Source organism: Thermobia domestica, chromosome 18 (genome assembly GCF_964235325.1).
Source record: "Thermobia domestica chromosome 18, izTheDome1.hap1.1, whole genome shotgun sequence".
Lineage (NCBI taxonomy): Eukaryota > Metazoa > Arthropoda > Insecta > Zygentoma > Lepismatidae > Thermobia > Thermobia domestica.
Window position 1 is genome coordinate 81,886,879 of NC_137471.1, and position 17,177 is coordinate 81,904,055.

General features: G+C 36.6%; 1 protein-coding gene across 2 annotated transcripts in view; it reads left to right on the forward strand.

Moving 5' to 3' along the window:
* Usp10 (ubiquitin specific protease 10) overlaps positions 1-17,177 on the forward strand; it is an 84,034-nt gene that overhangs the window by 19,106 nt on the left and 47,751 nt on the right. For both annotated transcript variants that reach the window (XM_081746495.1, XM_081746496.1), the window contains exon 2: positions 7,209-7,377. In XM_081746495.1, the coding sequence (XP_081602621.1) occupies positions 7,209-7,377 (169 nt within the window). The remainder of the gene's footprint in view (positions 1-7,208; positions 7,378-17,177) is intronic.

Genomic DNA, 17,177 nt, shown 5'->3' on the forward strand with positions numbered 1-17,177 from the left:
GTTTGTTCCCAGATAATAGGGCGTATTTAGATGAGTCCTACCCCCTTTTTTTGTTAATTTTATAACTTTAGGCAAAATTTATGAATTTCATGCCGCAAGCTAGTTCTGAGTTTTTAAAAATAGGCCCCTGCCAAATATCAGTCACTTTTGTAAAAAAAAAAAAAAAAAAATTCATTTTGATAAACGGTGCTGTACTTTTTCCTTAATGCTTAACCTTTTAAATTACATCTCCTATTTTTAGGTGATAGGGTAGAATCTTCATTATTCGATTAAAAAGTACCAATAAGGCTTTTTACTTCGTTTTCTTCAAGGCTGGAGGCATTTTAGAACACGTTACATATGCTATCACGCCGTTCTGCGTTGAGGCATAGTGTGTGATGACGTCATAAATTTAAAAAGATATTTTTGTTATGCCTATTATTATTATTATTATTATTATTATTATTATTATTATTATTATTGTTATTATTATTATTATTTGGCGGGTAACATTTTGCATTCAAAAGACTGAAATTTTGCACACACATTCAGTGCACCCCTTAATAATTTTCAGATGTTTTCAGATCTCTGCGTGGAAACAGCGGGGTCCAGATGGGCAAAAATGTTTTAAAAAAGGATATTTTTAACAAAGAATAGTTTTTTTTTCGTGATTTTCCCGCCTCAGATGGAGACATATGAATGGTACCGTTTGAAAGGCTGTTCTATTCTGAAGAAAATGATGTCCGTACTATGCTCCTAGGATAAATAAGAATGTCTCAGGAAACTGTTACCTGAGATCCTGTTTTATATGGGAATCTAGGGTATTTGGGGAATATTACTTTTCGCGAGCTTACTTTTGGACCTACAAGACTGAAATTTTGCACATTTACTAAGTGCACCCACTCAGTATTTTTCAGATTTGTTTCAGATCTCTGCCTTAAAACAGGGGGAGAGGTCCTCAGAGGTAAACTTAAAAAAAAAAGATATTTTTAACAAAAAAAATCCTTTTTTCGTGATTTACCCGCCCCAGATACATGATGGAGACATTTGAAGGGTACCGTTTGAAAATTCGTTTTATTCTGAAGAGAATAATGCACAAATCATGATCCTAGGATAAATAGGGATGTCTGAGGAAATTATTATATTACATCCGGGTCATCTGGGGCATTGTGGGAATGTTCTTAGCCCATTATTAGATAGCTCTCAAGATAGAAGCTTGAAATTTTGTACATACATTTAGTACACACCTTAGTATTTCCCAGTTGATTTTGAGATCTGTGCGTTAACACAGGGGAATCCAGAAAGGATAAAAAAAAAATTAAAAAGTAAAAAAAAAATTCCCGCTTCAGGGAAATGATAGGGAAATGTGAATGTTACCGTTTCAAAAGCTGTTCTAAAGAGAGTGACGTGTATACCATGATCCTAGGATAAATAGGGATGATGCTGTAGCTGCTTGACTGAAAGTTTGTAATTTACCTTTAAAAAGAGCTATAATTTAAAAGGGTTAAGAAACATTGTTTGAGATTGATAAAGTCTAACGATTGGGGATAATTCAAAATTCAACCCCAATACTTTCACTTAAATGGCATAATTATCATTTAATACTAATTCCTAATGCTTTTTCTTTAGTTTGCGACTTGTATTATACGAGGAGAAAGATTTGATTTAAATCAAAAAAATCGATTTAAATCAAAAAAATCAACAAAAATGATTTTTTTCAAAAAAATCTTGATTTTTTTCCACCCTGATTTATATATATGTCTGTATTTTCATTAATTTCGATCGTGTCTGAAGAAGGATATGCTAGATATCCGAAACAGTTACAAATTATAATTTAAAATAAAGTTTTAAGCTTTGGTCAGTGTCTCTTTTGTTAAAATCAGAGATTATATTACAAAAGCAACTTTTTTATGTAACTTTATGGATGTTTCTTTTGTGATTTTTTTTTATAGTTTATTATTATTGTTATGCAACAAAAGGAAGGTTCTAAACATTGTTTCGTTTTAATAATGTTTACTATTGATAAAATACATCGAAATGCCGTACTTTTTTGGGGAGAGGGTCATACAAAACCCACTGGAGGCAGTTATTGAAATAACAAGAATCTTTGGTAACTATTTATGTATAAATGGGTCAGAGCCAAAGTGGACTTAAATAATTCGTATCTTTATTCACTTTTCTTACTGATATGCAAAGTAAGTCGTTATATTTCTTTAACTTAGACTAATAAAAGTCGTAGTGAACTGACTTGGACAAAATTAGTTCTTCTGTACCCTGTAGTACTTTGAAATTGTCCATATGTAATTCTGTATAATAGTTTTATTTGTGCAATTGTTTATCTTTTTGTCCTTCTGTCCTAATGACTCTTGACGATTATATTAACAAGAATGTTAAGATCAGTACAACGTATTTTTATCAGGAGTCTGTGAGTGAGTCGGCACTCATCGCATTTGTGGCCAATTAGTCCCGGTTTCGAGCTCAAATGGAGGACAACTTCTCTTGGACGTGAGCCGAGAAGCGGTTTGGATTCCGCTTTAAGCTTATGTGACCCCTTCCCGCATAACCTGGTTGTTGCATACTAACACCAAGGCGAAACAAGCATATTTCTGTTCATATGTGATATAAATACATAGAGCAAATTATTTAAACCAAACCAAACCTGGTTTTTGGTTTTTAAATAAAAACCATGGTTTTTGCCAACCCTGCTAAATTCGTAATGCAATATCTCACTTTTAGCGTGCTGATTATGATACATTGATCATAAAATTTTACATGCCAAGTAATAACAGGATTTTCTCAATGGCTAAGGCAGGAGTTTCCCGGTTTATATGTAATTCTGTATAATGGTTTCATTTGTGCAATTGTTTATCCTTCTCAAATGACTCGTTAACAATTGTATTAACAAGAATGTTAAGATCAGTACAACATATTTTTATCAGGAGTCCGTGAGTGAGTCGGCACTCATCGCATTTGTGGCCAATTAGTCCCGGTTTCGAGTCAAAATGGAGAACAATTTTTCTCTGATGTAAGCCGAGAAGCGGTTTGGATTCTGCTTTAAGCTTATGTGACCCCTTCCAGCAAACACTGTTGTTGCATAATAACACCAAGGTAAAACAACCTTATTTCTGTCCATATGTATTATAAATACATAAAGCAAATTATTTAATCCAAAAAAGAACTTGTTTAAACCCAAAAAAAAAAAAAACTAGTCTCGGTTTTTTCAATAAAAGCCATGGTTTTTGCCAACCCTGGCTTCCAGTTATTCTATAATAATGACGGGGACATAGGTCCTATTCATACGATACTGAATTCATATGAAGAAACTACTTGTTTTTTGTTTTGTTTCATAATGGACCTGAAATTACGGCCGAAAATCCTGTGAAATAAAAAATACTTGGTTTTTCGAATCCCTAGAGTCTATAATTAGTTGCGTTGTTAATGGTGCGCTCAAAAATAGTTTGAGGCAAAATCTGAAAAAAAAAAAAAAAAATAAATTTTGGATGTACTCAAGAGAGTTGAAGGGCAACTAGGTAGGGGTTATGAACATAATGACAACTATCTTTTATTTAGTGTGATAATTTTAAATCGAAAGCGGGGGTCGCGGTAGCTCACTGGTAGAGCGTTCACCTCTGGTGCATGGGGTCCAGGGTTCAAACCCTGCTCCCGCCAAGTGAACTTTGAACTTTGTGGTGGACAAACTCCGTGTGCGTGGATTTTCTCGGGGTTCTCCCGTTTCCTCCCACTTTCTTCATTCCACCATTTCATTCATTTCTTTTAATCACCGTCTCCTTTAGCCTAACCGGCATAACCGTGAGACGTAAAACTCAAATTTCATTTCATTTAAATCGAAAGCGGGTCGTGTGATACTTTAGGCTTACTGGCTTCTTCAAAATCGAACACGATTACTTATTTAGGAGAGAAATAACTTTTTAAAGGAAACTGTCCCGGAAAGTGATGGCCCCGCATATAAGGGTTTCAGGACGGGCGAACGGTCCTCGACGACCAATCCAGTGGCTCGGAAGTGTGCATACAACCACTCCCTGACGCAGTGCATAGTGAGGTGGCGCAACATTCATTGAGAAAAGGCAAGGATGCCACTTTCTGGGTTCTGGAGTGTTGGAAACACTTTCTCTGCAGCATGTCAAGATATCTGTCTCCATTTAGGTTCCTATGGATGATAAACGACCCGATGATACGAATGTTCCATATACCATAGCGTCACCTTTTCCGCGCCAATTACCCTCTATTCATCTGTCCATGCTGGGTTCGTGTTTGACCAATAACAGTGATTCACATGGAACAGAGGCTCATCACTAAACACACTAAGAGAAAACATGGGATCCTAGTTACACTTCGTCATAGCCTATTTTGCATATTGCATTCTTCTATCTGGGTCTTCTTGTGTTAGGTATTGGTGCAGTTAGAGTTTGTATTGATGTCACTTTTTTCTGTGCATCACACGGAGTCTGACTTACACCTGACACTGCAGTTAAACGTCTGGTACTGCGTTTCGGCCTTTTCACGAAGGATACTTACTACAGCTGCCGTTGCTTGATCCGTTGCAGTCTTCGGGCGTCCATTGCGTTGTTTGCTGTGTACAAATCCAGAAACTTTTTAAATTTCTGCAACTATCAACACTCGAATTTCGTAATCTGTTCACCGTCTCTTCGTGTGGTTTGAGAACAGGAACACTAAACTATGAATAACGAAGTATTCATAAAGTAAAAATTTGAGACATAAATGGTAAATATTTCAGACGTGTTACTTCGTTCCTTGAGCGCAAGGAAGCCCAAATTTTAATGTTCTTAATTTTCCCGTTATTTTTAAAATTTACTGTGACTTAATGGTAGAACTCTCACCTACGATATAAAGGGTTCCTGGCTCGTTTTCAGGTCATATGAGTTAGTGGTGGACATTATCATGTCCGTGGGAGTTTTCTCATTTCGCCAGTTGTTACTTAATCTGTGATTAATCTTCCGGGCATAACCGTTGGCCGTACGTCAGGGTTCCCACTTATTCTGGAAAAACTTGTATTGAATTGATTTTATGAATGTCTTTGAAAATGCATTTCTGTCCTGGAAACTTACAGAAATACTGAATGTCAGATCTGTCATAATGGTTTTAATTGATTGCTATTTTTGTTTGCTGTTACTGTTTTTATGCTGTATAATTGTCATGATCCTGCATGTATGGGTGGTAGGTCTGGTTCCTCCCAACAGGGTGGTAGGCTGGGAGAACTTCTCTCTTCTTTCATCCACTAATCTGTTAACCCATTCTTCGATGCTGTCTTCACTAGCAATATCCTCCAGAAACTGTGCTTTTTACCAGTATCAATCGTCCTCCATAAACAGTCTATTTTCGCAACAGTACTTACTCTTCAGTAAAATTTCATATAAATGCCATTTGTGATATGGTCATATCTGGATGAAACTCAATTCCTTATTATACCAAAGAAACGTTCGGTACCAAAGTGATGAACCTCTTTTCCCATTCCTAGTTAAAGACTTGTATGAAGATGGAATGGAATGGGATGGAATGAAATTAGCACTCATAATCATCCAGACATTTGCTCTTGGGACGTTGTCTTCTGCTGCTTAACTATCACAATTCACCCCATCAAAGAGCAATATTGTGAGTGCATCAAATGTAGACTGGGGATTTGCAACTGCACAAAGTCTCCTTAATGCATGCAAAGAGAGGAACGTTACTGAAAGGGAAGAACTCCAGTTTAGAGTTGAATGCCAGACATCTCTGTGCAAATTGCTGTTGTGTGTCATGCAGAAGAGACCACTGAAATATAGACTTGTGAGAGGCTTTACATGCCTAGATCCAAATAATGTCATCCATAAAGTTTCGTGGTGTCCTCCAGTCACTGTTGGAGAAGAAATGGGCTACATCCAAAGAATGTGATTAGTTGTTTGTTTTGTATGGAAAATTTACTGAGCAGTTTAAAGATGCACTTGCTGGGTATAAGTTGGACCTTGAGAGGATGGATTACATTACACAAAACTGTTGGAAGGTTCGGAAGAATTTAAAGATTTGTTGTTAATCATAACGAAGTTTGTAGTTATGTCTTATGGACATGTTGCTGTCGAACGAGGGTACAGCATAAATAAAGATCTGCTTGTTGAATATAAGAAGGAGAAATAATTGGTCGGTGTGAGATTGGTGTATGATAACATTTTCCATAAAGACCTTACTTCAATCAACATCACGAAAGAAATGCTGCATCATGCCTTCCATGTAAGGCAGAGCTGGAGAAAATAAGAACTGTTGAAAGAGTCATGTGCAGAGCAAGAAGAAAGAGGTAAGTGATGTATAGCAGCTGCAGAGAAATAAAAGGAAGTTGATGGAAACAGGTGAACCTTTGGAGACTGAAGCAACCAATTTCCACATGAAGCTCTTGCTTACTTTATTGACGAAGTCAAATGCTATTCGTAGAGAAGAAAGAGATTATGTCTAAAGATGAGGAAATCACACAAATCCATACTCAGTCGAAAAGCTTGTAATATAATTCCTTTTTTTCACCATATTATATCTGTCAACGCAATGAAGATATCATGTACGAAAAATAGATTTTTGTTATTTGTAAATTTGTTCGGTACACAATTAAAATGTCATGTAGAAAGAAAGAAAATACATGTGCTGGATGTGGGTGTATATAAATGGGAGTTGGGAGTCCACAAAAAAATAATAATAATAATAATAATAAACACGTTCCGCTTTATGTATTTAATTGTTTTGTATTAATACTGTACTTGCATTAATATTCACTGCATAAGCTACTGTACTTTTCATTTCATTGTTATGATCTTTGAACCTACAGTTGCAATCTTTGTTATACTTTCCTGTGTCGAAGTCCTGGAAAAGTTTTTGGTGGAAAGAGTGGGAACCCTGAGACCAGATTTTAGCAGAAAATGCAGTCTTATCATTAAGATAATTAGGTAAGATAGTCTCAGAGTATCCAAAGGATTAGCGTGAATACCATTGGTGTGTGCCTTTCTTCACGTGGGCGCAATTTTTAGGTATTAGATTAGTCTACAATCCAGAGTTTTATTATTATAATAGAGCCTTTGTGCTTGACCACAGGTCATGGAATTAAAGAAAACCATCTGAATGACTATAACCCTTTGTAAGGTGTTATAACAGACCAAATTGAATCTCAGGTTAGATTTAACGATTGTAAAGCTTACAAGGAGGATTATTACTAGTGGTATTCTTTGTTTCAGGAATTCGAGTTTCTGGATCTCTCTGGAACTGATTCAGAGGAACGTACTTACCTGCACAAGTTACTGTTCCAGCCTGATCCAAGCATTAGATCCCCAGAATTACCGTGGGATTATTTGCAAGAAGAGAGCCATCCAGCACCCGAAGAATGGGCTTCATCTCATACATACGGTAAGATAATTATTTTTATTATTATTATTATTTTTCACCGTAAAACCATGAAGAAAAGAGAATCAGGAGATTCAAGAGGCGTTAAGGCTGTGACGCACTAGCCTGCATAAAGCTCGGTAGTGTTGGCATGGGAGAGACGGGTTCGATTCCCGGCGGCAGCGCATGTGGTTTGAATTCAAGCTTAAGTCCCCGTCTCATATAGCTTTGCTGCTGAAAAGGACACTAAACTCGTAATCTAATGTAATCGAAGTACGGTGACATCTAGTGAGTATTGCATAAAAATTTATACAAGATACTTGCTTTTACATCAGCACAAAAAATATAATTCTCGTCCCAGAATTGTTTTATATGCATATGAAGAATCATATACATCGTGATAAATAAATTGTAAAGAAAGGTATGAGCTTTTGTTCTATTTAGCACGAGACCTCAATTTGTGATTGTTGACTAATGTTAATTCAGCTCAATAAAATTCATAGAGCATAATTGGCTGGTTGACCCTATCATCAACAGAATGCACTGTCTACACAAGTAGTTTAAAATGTACTGACCTTCATATTTTAAACGCACACGTGGATAGGTTCAATTGGCTCCGCAAACAAAAGAACTATCGCTGACATCTGTTGAGACAAAGTGACGTCTCTTTTAAATACTCGTTAGATGGCAGAACGAGCGAGTCGTTGTTGGCTACTCCATCAAGTTGTAGTTGCAACCTACTATTTTGAGTCTTCTGTTCTTCTTCTTTCATGGTAAAATTCCTAAGTGTGAAAATTTTATGAAATATCTGGCTATATTTGGTCCTTAAAAGTATTATCTGGAGGAATGAAAAATGTCCCGCAAGGTTTAGGAGCCAGATATGAAGAAATAGCTTTGACGGTTATTGTACCTTTATAATATACGATAATCGTCCTATACTTTACATACTCCACCAGAGACGCAAGAATAATTAGACAGTTTCTCGGTTTCCTTTCTACTGAAACTTTTTGTTTGTTTTTGGCCTTGTTTTGTGTAATAACCCAAGTATAGTGTTGAAAAAAATAGAATTATACCTTAAGTAGTTTACTTCTTTAAGTGAGCATTTTCGATTTGTAATTAAACTAATACATGGAAAAAGACATTTTATTATTTGCTTTTACTAATACGCTACGCAAATATGTACTACAAAAGCAGAAGGAATTAAAGATGCAAGGGCTTGGGAAAATGACTTTTGAAAGAACAAAAAACTTTTTTTCTGTTTCGCTTTTTTGCTTTGAAAATTTTGAGCTTTTTTTTTTTCTTTCTTCAAAATTCTGCTTTAAATTGATGAAGCAGGCTTTATTTCGCTTCTCTACAACACAAATTCTCATTTAATTAGTGGTGGTGCAAGTAATATAAAACTTCGAAAATAAACCTGCTGCTGAAGGACGAGTACAGCGTGAAGACTTTCCCAGAAGTTCCAGGCTCCATCTTACATCTTGCTACTTTCTCCACTCTTTCGGTGCGTAGACGATTTCGCGCCTTAATGTTTGTTCCCAGAGATTGACCAAACACACCCCGAATTTTCTGTTCATGGATCATATGCGTAATAGACTGTTCATCTGAGCGTGTGGTTTCCAAGGCTGTAGAATATATAACCCAGTCCTGAAGGTTTCTGAATTTTTAACAAGAGGAATTAAACATTTCGCTACGGAACTCTTCCCCCATTAAAAAAGTGGTTAGCTTTTGCGCTTTTATCGGGAAGTCCGAGATTCAGTCCCGCATTCGACTATTTTGACTAAAGTTTTCCTTAGATCCATTTGTGAATGTCGAGATTGTGCGTCTGCTGTAAGTTCTGGCAAACTTCCTTTCTTATTGCTTTTAAATCGTTATTACTAGCAGTGACGGATTTGTGAAAGAGGTTAGGTAGGGGGTCTTTCGGACTGAAGCTTGTTCCCGGAAATTACGGAGTTTCCAAAATGAACGAAATATAACTCAAATTTCAAGCCCCTCCCAAGATACTTTTCTAAATCCGCTATTGCTAAATGATTTAACATTGGGAAACAAAGTTTCAAGACAAAATTTCACGAAAATTATCCTTTTCATCCAATTTTCATCATCTGTCCTTATCATACTTCCTGCAAGGTTCAAAGTAATTCAGTGGAAGAAAGATTCTCACTGAGAAATGGTTATAAGCGATAAATATATTTGAGTGACTAAATGGCTGACTTTTCAATCGTAACAGAGAAAATAATTTGGCGGGTACATAAGATTTCGCGTTAATTTGTGATAATTTTCTTGATAAAGCTCCGTTATTAGCCAGGTGATGATTTTCGTCCTTCATGATTTGATTTGATTGTCTATTTGAATTTTGGACCGTTGTGGCTCTAGTGGTAGAGCGTTCATCTCTGGCGCGTGGGGTCCTTGGTTCGATTCAAGCACGCACCAAGTGAACTTTGTGGTGAACACTGTGCGTGGGTTTTCTCGGAGTTTTCCCGTTTCCTCCCACTCTTTTAGCCTAGCCGGCGTAAGCGTAGGTCGTAAAACTCAAAGATTTCATGTTCATCACACGGTGTCTTGCACTCGAATGAAACTTCCTCCCCCATATCAGTGAAATCGACATTTCGAGAACATGTGATACAACTACGTTACTGTTTTTTCTAGAGGTGCGTAAACAGTAGTATAGGGTTGCCTTTCGTCCCAGAAAATCCGAGACCGTCACGGAATCAAGATCTGTGACCCGAAAATATTTCTCGGGACGCTTAAATGCCCCGGATTTCATAGAAGAAAGGAAGGGAATATTATAGTTTGCCTTTTTTTTACGGGATTAGGTATAACGTATGGCGCAAAAAAAAAAAAAAAAAAAAAAAAAAAAGCAACACTGCAAACCCTGACAACAGTGGACCGTGGCACACGATATGAGCTATACAGAAAGATTAGTGTATCTGTCGTGCATTGGCAAGTGCAGGAGAAGAATGAAACACAACGAAATGAGTTTCGCGTTAAAGAGGAATAGCGTCGTAAAATAATCGTGCAATATTGGAAAGACAATCCGAATGTTCAAAAGTCAGAACTTGTGAAACACTTCGAGTGTGGTATATTCAAGACTTGTATAATATTGTGCCGAAAGTAGAGAAGGGTATGAACGTGGAAAGGAAAGTCGACAGTGGACGGAAATCGACTTTAAGTGATGCCAAGGTGTTGAGATAACTTCGACGAGTTACTGCAGGGAAGGTGGCAAAATCGTACCGAGAACTTGGTACGAAATTTCACTATACAGCGAAGGACGCTTTACAGAAAATGGGAATTACGAGACTTACACGGAAAACTATGCTGAAGGTTACGGAACAACAAAGTGTGATTCAGAAACATCGTTTAAGAACTCTGGTCACCAAAACGTTCACTGCTACAAATGATATACTGTGCATCATGGATGATGAGACCTATTTTACATTCGACAGTCACGAGTAGCAACCTAAATCGTACGATCTAGGAAGTAGTGATATGCCTATTTGAGTGCGTTTTTCTCCGAAATCAAAATATCCACAAAAGCTGTTGCTATGGCTTGCGATGAGTGAAAAGGGATTCTCTAAAACGCAGTTTTCACCACCGGTTTTAGCGCTAAACACTGAACGGTATGTGAAAGTTCTGTCTGCCGAAAGTTAAACAGTTTATCAACACGTATCATCGTGGAGATAATGAATGTGGTGTTTTGGCCAGATTTAGCCAGCTGCCATTACGCTACAGCAAGTCTTGCAGCCATGGCACACTATGGTATACGCTACATACCCAAAGATCAAAATCCTCCTAATCTTAATCAACTTCGGCCTATTGAGAACTTCTGGGCAAATTGAATAATATGCCAATAATTATCAGCCAACATCCGTTGCAGGTCTTATCCGATGGATCCGTAGATGCTTAAATGAAATTGATACATCGTGTTTCGCGTCATCCATGCAAAAAGTTCCCCGCAGTTGTCGCAAAGCCAGCAAATATGGCGTAAATGTGTTTGCGGGGCTCATAGCGAGTCACTTTTTTTTTTTTTTAACTAAAAGTTACTTTTTTTTCCAGGTTGGTCACTAAAAGTTACTTCTTTTCAAATTTGTCACTAAAAGTTACTTTTTTGGGAGGTAAAGTGTCTTTTTCGTGCGATTTATGTTTTACATTGGCAGTTTCTTTTTTTTTTTTTTAAAAAAAAAAAAAAGATAAATGTCAAAAAGGCAGAAACTTGTTCCTCATTATTGTTCTGAAAGCTTCAGTACTTGCTGCCACATGTGAAACAGTCAGCTTTATTCTCACTTAAGCTGTTATTCTTTCTAAAGCACAGTGGATGGTTGGTGGTTGCTTAAGCTCTCAAGGTGGAGTTGAAAACCCTTCTGTGTCTATGCTTTCTTCTGTCATAATAGTCCTTATTTTCTCTCGTAATAGTTAACGCTCGGCTCGGCTCGGCTCAACGTTGTGTGGTTTATAATGTTCGTCTTGCGTCATGCTTCTTATATGTTCTTCTTAAGAATAGATGATGAATTTGAATATTTCATGGCCTTGAGAACTCTCAATGCTAAGGTAAATATAAGAATTTCTGGGATGAAGAAATTCGGAAATAGGCCAGAACTGGTTCCACTTACTCAGAAGCTTCTTACATCTGCTAAGTCTTCTTACCGTAACTACAAAGCATACTTAGAAAACCTAAGAAAGGAGTAAGCTTAAAAAAAAAGTGACAAAACAAGAGGTGATGGAGAAATTGACGAAGGAAAAAAGGGGCATGATGAGATTTTGGTCACTTTTTCGTGTGCTTTTGGTCACGATTCAACTATTTACAAGAAACCAGACCACTATGAGCCCTGTGTTTGTACATTAAAGTTCAGATGTCATTCTTGTTTAACAATCAGAGGACACAATAAAATTGCGGATGTTCAGTGTGGGAAACGGATTATAATTTTGTGCATTTTTTTTTCACCATACGTTAGAATTATTCTCTTCAACTTCTGAGTATGACAGTTCAAAAATTTAAAAAGAAGAAAACTTGAATAAATAAAACCTGGATGTAATTAAATTCACGATTTAACTACTTTGATATTGAATGAAACATTCGTTTCATTGGGCCAGGGACAAAAGGTTTTACTGCTCAGTCTTATTATTATCTTTTAGTATCCTGTTTCAATATGCATCTTGCTTTTGATATATTTTAATCAATAATCCCAGACCGATATTTTTGATAATTTTCCGTTGACCTTTTAAGAAGAAAAATATATTGTTTTAATTAATAAAACTGAACAGACAAGAATGGAAAACATCATCCATCATAACTTGAATGAGCTAAAACACTCGGAAAACCACGAAACATAACAGATCCTGAAAAATTTAAAAATAAATAAATAAAGTTGCTTGCCAGAGGGAGGAGGTAAATCAACTGCTTACGTTTGCTTGACTAGGGAGAAGGTCTGCTAAAATGACTAAAAATGTGTGACTACATAATAGTAGGACAACTCTATCTAATTGAAGAAAGTAACTTATTATATAACACTTCTTTTCATTTTAAGCATTTTAAAGATTCTCGTACTTCAGTGGCGTCCCGGATTTTCATTTTTGAAATATGGCAACCCTACACTACTATTGGCTTTTTTCTTTCATTTAAAAAAAAAAAAAAAAAAGTTGAGAAATGGTAGCGGAGCTGAAGAGTAACTTTCGATCTTGCAAACTTCGGTCTAGAAAGTGAGGATAAAATGGCGTTAGAAAGCAGTGTGTGAGTGATGTTTCGGGTACAGTCCCCAGTTGGGTAACAACGAACCCACTTGATGTAATTCATGCCCCGCTTTAACGTGTAAATTACCTTCTATGTACCCTCGCTGCTAACAAAGGATATAAATTCAAATCATCAAAGCGGTCAGCTGACTACATAAATTCCTTGGAATTTAATACACCAGGACGTTAGTTATACCAGTGCTTTGAATCGTAGAATAGTTAATCATGAAGATAATCCGGTTTCTTCGTAGCGGCGGCAAATGAATTTGAATAGTAACGGGACTTTACCAAAAGTGCAAAGACCCTGATAAAGATAAAACTAGTAATGTAAATTTTAATATATGAAGAAAGAAAAAAATGTTCTTCCTGTCGTTCATTCTGTATATGATTTTAGTTGAACATCACACGTGTAAATTCAAGAACAAGTTTGTTAATGATGTGCTCGCATTGAATTACTGAAGGAATACATTAATAAAATTCGATGAAGTAAAGTGATTTAAAATTCAATACGGGCTTGAGTAAATTCAATGTGTGCCGAGCTGTAATAATCACTCAATGAATAGACACACGTGTTGCCATTTCTTAAACTGCAAATGAATATTTAATTTGATTTACATTATATTAGTAAGATCTGTTTCAATAAAGCTTTAGACTAACGTAGTTAAAAAAAAAATGCTTTAGTCAGTCGTTTAAAATTTCACCGTTTGTTCACAGTATATTGTTTGAATCAGATTAATTTGCTAGTAAAGCCACAAAAAGAGGTTTTTTAGTAGAAATACCCCATATATTTATTACATATAGAATAAGATTTAAGTATAGAATATACTGTTGGTCAAGTAAAAGCAGAGTTGTCAGTTTCTTTTCCCAAAGAAAACGTTTTAATTGAAGGAAGTTTTTCCTTCCCGAAAGCAATTATTTGTGCCTCTAATCGTGTGTCTACACGCATTTAGTTTGCAGTTAATGTATCAGTAACAGAAGCCCAATAACCAGTATTTGACAACTTATTTATTCTAACTGGAATCAGTTTCCTATATTATTGTTTCAGGATAATGTTTGTTGGTGCTGAGGAGTATATTTTGATACTGTTATAATCGATGTTTACGTAAATTACGCCAGTGCCTATATGGAAACTAATTTACAAATAACTTAATATCGATTCTGAATTGTAATGCGATGAAACCTCTGACTATCTAATTATTTATTACTACAGATACACAGCAACATGCGTGAAACTAATTTTATAAAATATAAAATGATTTATCAATCGAGGTATGATCTAATAATAAAAGTTTTGTTTCTTTATTAGTGCATTTTACTAGGGTCTGTTAATGAAACTATAGGACTCTTCTGCCCACAACACTTCTGTGACAAATATGTTGAATATGTAATAGCTTTTTTAAATTTATTTATTTATTTTATGCCGCAGGCACGTTGATAAGTTTATTGTTCCCTGAAACATGTAGTTTTCATGATTAGTAGATGAAGTAAGGGCCGTATGCATAGTTATTCTGCGGGTTACTTAGGGGCTACGTACGGGACACGTGATAATTTGCGTTGCAGAGTTCTCCCGCAGGGTCAAACAAGCCCGCAACCTCCCCGTAAGTCAAGGAAATGGCTAGGGGTGCTTCAACGCACCCTTTGCTAGCCCTTAGCTGTTTCTGTTGTTGTATAAAATGCATATTCTCCGTGCTGACAAAATATTTGAGTATGTTAATGAGTTTACCGAATTAGTTGAGCTGATTAAGCAATAATAAATGACATATTTTGATGGCAACCAATTTTAAAAATATATACCAATTTCTGAAAGAAGATTGCAGGATATTTTGCTTTCGCTCGTACAAATATTGAACACAAGATCAAAGGGTGGACTAACAACTTCTACCTGAAATAAAATAAGCGAGAGATACTTGTTGTTACAATATTGGTACTGTAGTAGATTTTAGATTAGCTTAAGAATTGATTTTAGGGTACCAGTGGGGACTTCAAGGATCGGGCGGGGGGAATTTCTCCCCGAGAACCATGACATTCCCTCAGGACCACATAACCTATCGTGCTCAATGTGAATTCTCAGTATTCCGCAGTATATTGAAATCGCCAGCACCACCAAGAAAAAAAAAAAAAATTGGAATCATCACTGATGGGAAAAATTGATTCAACAGTTATACATATTTCATCGTGGAAATGTTATTCTAATATCTTTTACATCCTTCTCCCTGTTTGTATTTGCCTCATTTCTCAGTTAGCATAGGTAAAGTTGAGGAGCGCTACCATCCCTTTTTTCCACTTATGATCTAACGTCTTCTGCATTTTTGGTTTCTTACCTGACCACCAGCTGCGTACACATTTATAATATGCTTGCAAACGTATATGTTCTAAACAAACAAGTGCGAAAAACCATGCCCAACACAAGCTAAGTTTGCATTTATTCCGATTTCAAGCTGGGAACAATCTGAGGGATAATGCGTGATTTTGTCCGCGGAAGCAGGCACATTAGCGATGGTGGTATGTATTGAAGGAAAGACAAGTGGGAATCATCGACCTCCAGTTTGGTGCTGTAATTGCTCAAGTATGCATCGTTTCACATGTACCTGTGACCATCTACTACAGATTGATGCATATTTTTTTATACTAATTTGATCATTATTCGAGCAAACAGTTCTACCAAATTTTGACATATTTCTTACATTTTCAGGTTAGGTTAGAGCTTTGTATTTCTTTTAGCAAAGCATGCACTATATGAAAAGCTGCATTACTACTTGCAGATTGACTTCAGGGGGGCTCAGTATAAATACAGTGTGGGCATATGGCATAAAAACTACAGTGCATAAGATACGAATCAATTTGTGCTATGTGGCTAAAAGCACGAATGCTACCTAAGTGAGTTATGGTAGGGATGGCCACATTTTCCGGAAAAACGGAAAACGGAAAATATTTTTTCCGGAAACCGGAAAATTGAAAACGGAAAACGGAAAATTTTCCGGAAAATCGGAAAACGGAAAATTTTCCGGAAAATCGGAAACGGAAAATTTTCCGGAAAATCGGAAAACGGAAAATTTTCCGGAAAATCGGAAACGGAAAATTTTCCGGAAAATCGGAAACGGAAAATTTTCCGGAAAATCGGAAGGCGGAAAATTTTCCGGAAAAACGGAAACGGAAAATTTTCCGGAAAAACGGAAACGGAAAATTTTCCGGAAAATCGGAAACGGAAAATTTTCCGGAAAAACGGAAACGGAAAATTTTCCGGAAAATCGGAAGGCGGAAAATTTTCCGGAAAAACGGAAATGGAAATTTTTTCGGAAAAACGGAAACGGAAATTTTCCGGAAAATGAAAATGTTCACTTGGAATAGTGACATTGGTCGTCTTACGTTAAGAAATATAACGAAAAATGCTACGCGAAAACAACCTGTAAATGAGGCAATGCTCTTCATCATCTAGTGCTAAAGAAACGCAACTCAAACTTAACATTGGACAGGAGAGAAAAGATCGAGTAAATCAGCGACGAAACATTCCTTCCTCCTACATCTATTTGTACACTTGCTTAATCATGTACTTTTTTTGTTTGCGTGAGGGCTTGCAGATCATTCGTTTGCACCGGGAAATTCCCATCATGCGTGTGTTTCGGGGAATCCCCGATTATGCGTGTACCTGAGAGCAGAACTCTGGCAGTAGAGCTGGTAGTGTGTTATTGATACAACTGGTATGTTTATATTCCAACCATTTCTTCATTGCTTATCGTGATCACGGTGATCTGTCAAGGTCACAGATCCTGGGGGACCGGGGGCAGCCCCCTCAAAGTTCATGTGGACCCCGCATTCTATTTATAAATATACAATATTTTGCACAATTTGAATTCAGTTTTGTCTTAAAACCCTCATATATACCTTCTGCATCTGAATGGATCCCCAAAGTTACAGAGAAATTGGCACCCTAGATTGATTCTATAGAATCCACACGCAGTAGTATTGGTGGGAGTACACTACGTATTCCAACTGAGCTCAGGCGTTAGAACATCGGATTAACATTCAGAAGGCCGATGTTCGATTCGAGCACCCTATCGTCCCGATGTTTTTTTTTCTGTAAGTTTATTACTCAGTTACATCCG